We start from the raw sequence: 9,199 nt of genomic DNA on the forward strand, positions 1-9,199 counted from the left end.
GGCAGCCTTGGCCCCCTGCCACTGATAGAAGGTCCTTCCTGGCCCACTGGAGGCAGTTCATCCAGCAAGCTGCATTTGGGCCTCTTCTAGACCCACCATCCCAGCTTCCATGTTTCCTCGTACAGGGCAGCATTGATGTCAAGACCACCCAGTAGCCAACCCAGGTTACCTAGCAGAGGAGGTGAAGCTGAGAAGCAGCAGTGACTTGCCAAGGGACCCCCAGTGAATTACAGGGCTGAGTGGGGCTTGAGCTGCTGTGTGCCACCCATCCACTCTCTCTTCCATCTGCTGCACTGTCCTGGTCCATGCTGGCCTTCTGGTGCCCATGGGAGAGGGCAGGGAGCAGGATTCGGGGCTGGCTGAGGTGCCATACTTTCTTGACATCCCTTTCCCACCTTATAGGCTGCTGGGTTCTGTATGAGATGGGGCCCTGGGCCAGTTGGAGTGTGGCTGTCCTGGAGCAGTCCTGTGTTGAGGAAAACTGCAGGAGCTTGGGAGAAAAGACTGGAGGAGGGTCTGCGCAGTTGCCTTTGCTGATGCTATTGAGGATCTCAGCCTGTACCTCTTTAAACAGGCGCCAAGAGAGCTTTGGGCCTCAGAGGAACCACCACTGATGGGTGTCAGCATTTGTGCCAAGTGCTGGACCTCCTGTGTGTTGCAGTGTCTGATAGATTGGCTCTACCAGTCTCTGGGGGGGACAGCTGTTGGGTGGGATGAGCCTCATCCTGATTGCTGTGTGGTGATGGAACATTGTGTCCCTGGTGCTGAATGATGTAGCATTTTGCTTCTCTCATAGAGCACGCTTCCTGGAAAATCTTGCTGCTTCCCAGAAAGAGAAGTTGGTTGCAATCTCCAAGGGGCGAGCCGAGGTCCTTGCTGAAGCTACTCCGAGCACTGAGCAGCTCTCCCCAGGTAATGCAGCAAAAGAGCCGGCAGTGTTGGCCAAAGGTTTGTTGCTGAGGCTTCTCCTTTTCTGTGCTGCTTGTCAACTGCCTAGCCTGTCTCCTTTCCTAGTTAAACCTTAACTCTTCCTCTGTGCCCTTAGGGAGGTGGCGTGAAGGACAGGAGAGAAACGGCGATGGAACAGAGCTCAGCTCTGCATTGGCCTTGGCTGGCTTTGAAGGCGAAGAGGCCAGGGAGAGCCTGCCAGGCGAGGGGCCCTCCAGCAGCAGCCCTGGGCTGGGTCCCAATTGCACCCCAAGCCCAGAAAGCCCAGTTCCGCTGTGCGATGGAGAAGATCCCCGCAGCCACCCTGTGCCTGGAAAGAAGCTCAACCTTGACACACTGTTCTCCAATAACAGCCCTGCAAGCCTGGAAGGTGTGATTCTTGCCCCAGCAGAAGAGTTCCAGGCAGACGCCGGGAGTGAAGAAGGCAGCCCACAGAGCAATGGGAAACAGGGCAGCCCCTCCAACCTGCAGGCCCGGCCATTGCGGGCTCAGTTCAGCCTTGAGGCAGAAGCCAGCCTGCAGAGCCTGGAGAGGACTTTCATGACTCCCTACAGGAAGGGAGCGGAGGTGATGCGAGGGCCCCTGGAGCTCAGCCCCAAGCACCTGAAGATCAGAGATTTGGACTTCTCTGACCTGGGTGAGGAGGAAGACTTTGATATCCTAGAAACAGAGACTGTGCCTGACCATGTGGTTGTGGCTGCCAGTGGGGCTCCGGCCCCTCCACCCCTCCCTCCCAGCTGCCCTCCACCCCCACCAGGCTGTGCCTTTCCCCCTCCCCCTCCCCCACCCCCACCAGGCTGTGCCTTTCCCCCGCCTCCTCCACCCCCACCAGGCTGTCCTCCTCCAGGCTTGCTGGGCTCCTCCAGGGAGGATGCCCACTCCCCAGCAAAGAAGAAAAAAACTATTAAGCTCTTCTGGAGGGAGCTAAAGAACGTGGACAGCTCTGCCAGGCGGGAAGGAAGAGGAGACCCCTTTGGGCCAGCCACTCTGTGGGCATCTCTGGAGAAGGTGGAGGTTGACACCACCAAGATGGAACATCTCTTCGAGTCCAAGACGAAGGACGTGCTGAGCTCGAAGGTAGGTTGGGGCTCCTCAGTGTTGGCTACAGGAGGGAGGAGGACTCTCTCCTGAGCTTGGGCTGTGGGGTTCTTGCAGGAGGCTTTGCCCATGCTTTCTAGTGGGGTTGTGGAAAGGGAATGCAGAGCATTTTTAATAGACTTATTTTTAAATAAGTGTGCCAGAGGCTCAAAGCAGAGGAGCCCAAGGAGCTGCCTTGCCCTGAGTCTGACTCTTGGCCTGGTCTGACCAGAGTCCCTAGGGCTCTGGAAGCTCCCTTGACCTGCTCCCTGGAGGTGCCAAGAACTGATCCAGGGACTTTGGGCTCTGCCCTTGAGCTTCTCTCTGACTTCCAGTCTCCTCTATTCAGTGCTGCTCTTCCTTATCACTGCCCCTTCGACCCTCTTTCCTTCAAGGACTACTAGCCCATGTGATTTCTTCTTCCATCTTGAATGTGCCTGGAGCAAGCTGCGCTGTCAGGGCCTAGCCAGCAGAGCCTCAGGCAGAGACTGTTCTTGTCAGTCAAAGAGAAGAAGCTTTGTCCTTTGCAGGCAGAGACCAGCCACTATCTTGCTCTGGGGTCCTCTGCCTGTCCTGCCCAGTTGTGATACTTGCGGGTTGACATTGGGTCCAGGTCTCACCTGCCGGTTTACGCTACCTTGCAGGAAAGTTGTGGGGCTGAAAGAGGAGAACCTCCAAAGATGGGGTGATAGTATGACAGACAAAAACATCAACCCTTCCCTTCTTTCACTCCCAAGAAAGCTGTTGATGGGAAGAAGCTAATTGTGGTCTTGGATCCCAAGAGGAGCAATGCCATCAACATCGGCTTGACAGTGCTGCCTCCCATACACATCATCAAGACGGCGATTGTCAACTTTGATGAATTTGCAATTAACAAGGAAGGGATTGAGGTGAGAATTCTATGTCTCCTGAGAACCCTTGACCATAAAGAGGCCTTCTGGACTACAACTTGCATCAGTCCCAGCTTCATTCGCTCATGCTGACTGGGACTGAGGGGACTTGTAGTCCAGAGCATCTGCATGGCACCCGGTTTGGGAAAGCTGCCATGAAGGGCCAGGTGGAGTCATTGTGTCCTGACCGAACACCCTCTTCCCTCTTGTTTTGCAGAAAATCTTGACAATGGTTCCAACAGAGGAGGAGAAGCAGAAGATCCAGGAAGCACAGATGGCCAATCCCGACGTGCCTCTGGGTTCAGCTGAGCAGTTCCTCCTCGCTCTCTCCTCCATCACTGAGCTCACTGCCCGGCTTCAGCTGTGGGCTTTCAAGCTGGACTATGAGGCCATGGAGCAGGTACACCCTCAGGATACTGCAGAACCTCTGAAATTGGGGGTGGCACAGGTGGATCCCTCCCCGAGTGCTCTAGCCAGTCCTCCCCATAAATTTGGCTGGACCTTCTTGCTGGGCTTGCAAGGGGGCCATCGCTGGTGAACCAACCTGCAAGGAAACCGGCTAGCTTGGCGAGAGTGGCTGCTGTGGTTGGACTGGCCACATGGCAGATGGTTCCAGGTGTCATTCAGCTGCCCTTTGCTTCCTCCTGCTGCTGAATCCATCCATTGCTTTTGGGTCCTAAGCAAGAACCTGCGTATCTGAGCCAGCAATTTGCTCGCTCCCTCCAATTTCTGGGGGCAAACAGGTCCTTACAGCTTGTCTTCTGTGTTCCTGCGCAGGAAATTGCAGAGCCGCTTTTTGATCTGAAACTTGGGATGCAGCAACTGGCCAAAAACCAAACCTTCAAGTGTATCCTTGCCACCCTCCTGGCCATGGGCAACTTCCTGAATGGATCCCAGGTGAGGCATGTAATGAGGGCGGGGGCAGGGGCTCAGCTCAGGAGCCAGCACCAAGCAGCTCTGAGCATAAGCTGAGCACCGTTTCCTTCAGCAGGTGGTCAGACATCTGGGATTGGAGCCTGAGTTTTTTTTGTTCACAGGGCCTGCCCAGATTTTTTTCTTGCCTTTCATGGACCCTCTTAATGTCCACTGTGGTCACAGGAAGCTGCCTTCTGTCAGGTCAGGCACTTTGCCTGCATCGCCCTGGAGTCCACTCTGGCAGTGACTCTGACAGAGCCAGGTCTTTCTCCTCAGTTGCACCCAGACCCTCTTCCAAACTTCAGGCACTGGGACCCTCCACCTGCCGGTAGACGTGCTGTGGGGGCAGGTGATCCTGCACCTGGAAGCTGGGGCTCTTTTTGCAGGCATGCAGTGACTCTTCAGTGTCACACACAAGGCCTGTTGTCTGGCAGCTCTTGCCATCCCCATTGCGTGTGCATCTGTGTCATGCACAAAGGCCTGTCTCAGGGCACATTGTGCAGGGAAGGTGGGAGGTAGGGCAGACTTTTAGGGCTGGTAGTGGCGACGGCACCTTCCTTTGGTGCAAGTAGCAGCTGCCGGGTGTCTGTCATGCTGCTGCAAAGAGAACAGGTGAGGAGCTTTCTTCCTGGGCTCTGCTTCTTCCTCAAGCATGGTGCATCATCTTAAATTCCAATTTTTGGGGTTTCAGAGCCAAGGGTTTGAGCTGAGCTACCTGGCCAAGGTGTCAGAGGTGAAGGACACAGTGCACCGACAGACCCTGCTCCACCACCTGTGCCACTTCGTGGTGGAGAAGTTCCCGGACACAACGGACCTCTACTCAGAGATCGCCGCTATCACTCGCTCAGCCAAGGTCAGGGCTGTGTGGGTGGGTGGCTTCTCCTCTCCTGCTTCTGGGAGGATTTGCTCTGAGAGCCACATCCTGGGCCAAACTCCTGTGTGCAGAATTGATTTGTGTTTGATTTATTCAGCTTGTATATCACTTGAGTCCTTTTCTCAGACATACATACATACATACATACATACATACATACATACATACATCTCCTAGTGGGAACATGTTAAATAATGCACAGTAGCAATTATTAAACCACAGACTAAAACCCAGATTGAGTAAGAAGGAAGTTGGCATGCTGAAACGTGTGCACAGGATGGCAACCAAGACAATAAAGAGTCTGGAAACCAAGCTTTATATATATGAGGAATGGTTGAGGGAGCTTGGTATGTTTAGCCTAGAGAAGAGAAGACAGAGAGGTGGTAGGACAGCTGTCTTCAAATATCTGAAGGGCTGTCACATGGAAGATGGAGCAAGCTTGTTTTCTCCTCCTCCAAGGCGTAGGACCCAAACCAATGGATTCAAATGACAAGAAAGGAGATTCTGACTAAGCATTAGGAAAAACTTTCTGAAAGCAAGAGCTGCTCACCAGTGGAACAGACTTCCTTGGGTGTTGGTGGGCCCTCCTTCACTGGAGGTTTTTTAACAGAGGTTGGATTTCCATCTGTTAGGGAGGCTTTAACTGTGATTCCTGCATTGCAGGGAGTTGGACCATTGGGATCCCTTCCAAAACTACCAATTTTATGATTCTATGAACTCTTAAAGAACATCATGATTAAAGCTGCCCATATTAAAATGTTTTTACCTGCTGCGAAAAGGATAGTCCATTTGGCACCCGTGAGGAGCATTCCGCAGAGAGAAAGGGGGCTGTTGGCAAGAATTGCAAAAAGGCCTTGATATTTCCCTCCAGGTGGACTTTGATGCGCTGGCAGAAAGCCTCCTGCAGCTGGAGCGACGGTGCAGAGTGTCCTGGGAGAGCCTGAAGGCCATCACAAAGCACGACACCAAGCCGGCCCTAAAGAGCAAACTGATGGACTTCCTTCACTCCAGCACCCAGAAGATTGTCATCCTCAAGGTGGTCCATCGACGCGTGTTAAATAGGTCTGTGTTAAACAGGGGAGAGGCCTTTGGGCATCTGGCTTCCCACTAGGTGCCCTGGGTGGCCATTGTGAGGGCAGGGTCCTGGTCGGCTGGGCATCTGTTTTGTTCTTGTGGCCTTTCTGGAGGTGTCATTTTAGAGGTGTCCTTTTACTGATTACTCTGTTGATGTAGCTTGATGTTCGGTTTGTTGCTCTTGCTCAGAGAAGAGCAAGTGAGTGACAAAGGTTATAAATAAATAAATGCCCTGGGCAGGAAGGAGGGAGAGGATGGTGATGCCAGTCAGTTTCCTGCAGTTTAGCCTCTGCCTGCAGGTTCCGCTCCTTTCTGCTGTACTTGGGCTATGATCTACGCTTGGCACAGGAGGCAAAGGTCACGGGGTTCTGCCGGACCCTGCGGGAGTTTGCCCTGGAGTACCGCACCTGCCGGGAGCGAGTTCTGCAGCAGCAGAAGAAACGAGCAGTATATCGCGAAAGGAACAAGACCCGCGGCAGGATGATCACCGAGGCAAGTTCTTCCTGCCCCTCCTAACCCTTGCCTCACCTGTCCAATGGAAACTTCCAGCACGTGAAGAGGCTTCCTAAGCCCTCTTGTGCCCTTGCAAGAGCAGCTCCTGTGACAACATCTGTGTTGTTGCCTCCCCAGCTGGCAGCAGGTGGTGTACCCCCTCAGCGTTCTTTCTCTCATTGTAGATGGAGAGGTTTGCTACCGTCAGCAAGCCCGAAGACAGTCCCGCCCCCGCTGTGCTCTCGGCCAGCCCCGAACAGAAGGACGAAGCTGGCCACAAAAGCATGGCCACAGTGCTTATGTCCACTCCAGAGCCATCTGGCCGCCGCTCCCGAGCCAGCAGAGGTAGGGAGGTGGGGAGATGTGTCTGTCTCCAGGTAGGGTCAGTCTCCTTTCCCACCCTCATCCAGCTTCTTGGCCACTCCAGAGCCCCTCTCCCTGGGGGTCTCCCCAAGCCACCAGCTTCCTAGCCGCTGCCTGGCCTTTACAGCTTTGTGTTCTTGCTTACAGTGGTGGTTTGATAATTACAGTTGTTGCTGGAGTGGTTAAGAAACTGGATCCTGACACAATGGATGGACAGTTCCCAGGTGCAGGCACTGGGTTGTGTCCCAGCTCTGAATGAGGTTGTGGTGCATTGCTTGAGGGTGCTCTTAGATCCATCACCATTACTAAAGGCCCGGGTGAGCGCAGTGGATCAGAGTACCCAGAACCAACTTTGCCAGGGGTGCCAAATATTATAATTCCTGGACAGGGATAGCCTTGCCCTTTGCAGCCTCATGATCAGACTACTTTAATGTGGGGCTGCCCTTGTGCCTGATCCAGAAGCTGCAACTGTTGCAAAATGCAGCTGCTCTGGGTGCTTGGCAGGAGACCCACAATCCTATCAAGCATAGATTCTGATTAGGGCAGGATGGGGACAGGGATGTGCAGCCAATGGGCATTTTGTTAAGGTAATGCAATATGCCCCCATATGACCCCAGTGCAGAAAGATCAGCACTTTTGGCTACTGAACCCAAGTACAAAGGTTTGTTATTTACATTTAAAACCCTAAAGAACATGGGGGCAGGTTCCCTACCAGGTGGACACCCCCAGTGCAGACAGGCTGCTCTTTCAAGGAGCCCCTGCTGGTCAGCCTGCAGCTGGCAGACTATCTTTTGGGAACCATGCAGGTCTTTCTGTGATCAAGTCCAAAGTGGGAGGGAGCCTGCCTCTCGGGAGCTGGTTTTCATGGCAGCCTCCTCTGTTCTAGGTTTTGGGAAGATCAGCCCTGCCAGCGTGACCCCTCCTGAGGACGATGCCTCTGGCTCTCCTGAGGATGCCTCTGAAGAGATCATGGACCGCCTGGTGAAGTCTGTCACCCAGAGCACTCCTCCCCGGCCAGGTGCAGGGAAGGAGCGCAAGCGCTCGCGTGGGAACCGGAAATCCCGTAAGCACAGAGCTTCTTTTATCGCCCCTTCACAGAGTGCAGCCATGTGTCTGTTTGTGTATGTGTATTCATTTGTGTGTGTTGAGCACGCTTGGATCTCCATTCCAGGCAACCCAAATTCAAGACTGGCAGAGAAGAGTGACATTGCTTGTGCCAATTGGCCAAGGGGGCATCATTTATGAGTTCAAACTTTGTTCCCGTTTCTTTTTCCCTTTTGCATCATTTCCTCTGTTTTTTGCCAATCAAGGGGCAGGAGTGAGAGCCATGAAGGGACTCCCACATTCCACTATATCTTCATTTGTTTCTCATTTGTTTTCTTACATTTATATCCCCCCTTTGCACCCAGGGGGCTCTGGTGGTACCAGCTTTGGCCTTGTTTTGGGACTGGGAGCTCCTGCCCCGTGGCTGTTAGGATGGGGGGATCCTAGGCTGCCTGTGTTAGAATATCCCTGCTTACCTGGACTTCCTTGATCCTTTTGTGCTTCTTCTCAGTGAGGCGCACCCTGAAGAACGGCCTCAGTGACGAACTTGTCCAGGCTCTGGGCCTGGCGCAGGCGGCTGGAGTAGCAGTGTGATGGCGAAGAGGGCCCGTGGCCTTGGAGGAGATTCTGAGGTAGAGCAGACTGCCCATCGGCTGGAGGAAGCTGGGGCTGGCCACTGCTTGTGTGTCCAGCAGAGCCCTGTGATACCTGCACAGTTCTACGTGGGAGACGCTCATCATCAGATTTGCCTCGAGTGGAACCTTGCCAGCGTGTTTAGCTTTTGTCACTCCCTGAAGCCAGCCCCCTCACCTTCCCCTGACTGTGGTGCAGCTGGGGGGGGGCAGTGCTGGCCATGCTGTGCAAAGACTTCCCCAGAGTGTGGGGGAGGGACCCCACCTGCCTAGAAAAGTATTATATATATATATATTGTGTGTGTGTGTGTGTGTGTGTGTGTGTGTGTGTGTGTGTGTTGTGTTTAGACTGTTTCCGTCCAGTTCCTGATTGAGGGGCATGGCTCAGGAACGAGAGAGTTGGCTACCTGGCTGCTGGGAGCCAGCTGGCTCCAAATCAATTAGCCTCTCTCTCTCTCCTGGGACTTCTCCTACGTAGCAGGTCAAATAGTCCACAGCCCTTCTGCAAGCCTGGCCGCTCCTGACTGTGAGATGGAGCCACCTCCCTGGGCAGCCCTGAGCCCAGTGAGCCTTGGGACAAGCTCTTCCTGACGCCCCCCCCCCCCGCAAAGACAGGCTCTGCTGGCCTGTGTTTGTCTGCAGCAGAGTCGCTTGCATCCCCTGTGTGATAAACTCCCAGCAGTCCCAACGTGAGGGTCCGTTCTGGGCAGCCGGAGAGCTAAGTGAGCAGAGGGGACATTTGGGCAACTCCCGCTGCCATCCAGGTACAATCCTGAACAAGGGTTTATAAAGCTGGCAGCCAGCTTCCCTGTTGCATAGAGCTCCTAATCAGTGGTTGGCTGGTGTTCAAATGAATAATGAGAAATAAAGGCTGTTACAATTAAGGCTGA

General features: G+C 53.9%; 1 protein-coding gene across 3 annotated transcripts in view; it reads left to right on the forward strand.

The window, feature by feature from the left end:
* Positions 1–9,199, forward strand: part of FHOD1 (formin homology 2 domain containing 1) — a 33,159-nt gene extending 23,960 nt beyond the window's left edge. For 2 of the 3 annotated variants that reach the window (XM_081201814.1, XM_081201816.1), the window contains 11 exons: positions 797–912; positions 1,046–2,025; positions 2,763–2,915; positions 3,133–3,315; positions 3,693–3,812; positions 4,522–4,683; positions 5,576–5,766; positions 6,078–6,270; positions 6,456–6,615; positions 7,520–7,696; positions 8,189–9,199. In XM_081201814.1, coding sequence (XP_081057940.1) covers positions 797–912; positions 1,046–2,025; positions 2,763–2,915; positions 3,133–3,315; positions 3,693–3,812; positions 4,522–4,683; positions 5,576–5,766; positions 6,078–6,270; positions 6,456–6,615; positions 7,520–7,696; positions 8,189–8,271 — 2,518 coding nt within the window. In that variant the 3' untranslated portion in view covers positions 8,272–9,199. Of the gene's footprint in view, positions 1–796; positions 936–1,014; positions 2,026–2,762; positions 2,916–3,132; positions 3,316–3,692; positions 3,813–4,521; positions 4,684–5,575; positions 5,767–6,077; positions 6,271–6,455; positions 6,616–7,519; positions 7,697–8,188 lie in introns of all 3 variants that reach the window. The other variant, XM_081201815.1, reaches the window with a different exon arrangement.

The sequence above is a fragment of the Podarcis bocagei genome (assembly GCF_964188305.1).
Source record: "Podarcis bocagei genome assembly, chromosome: 7".
Classification (NCBI taxonomy): Eukaryota; Metazoa; Chordata; class Lepidosauria; order Squamata; family Lacertidae; genus Podarcis; species Podarcis bocagei.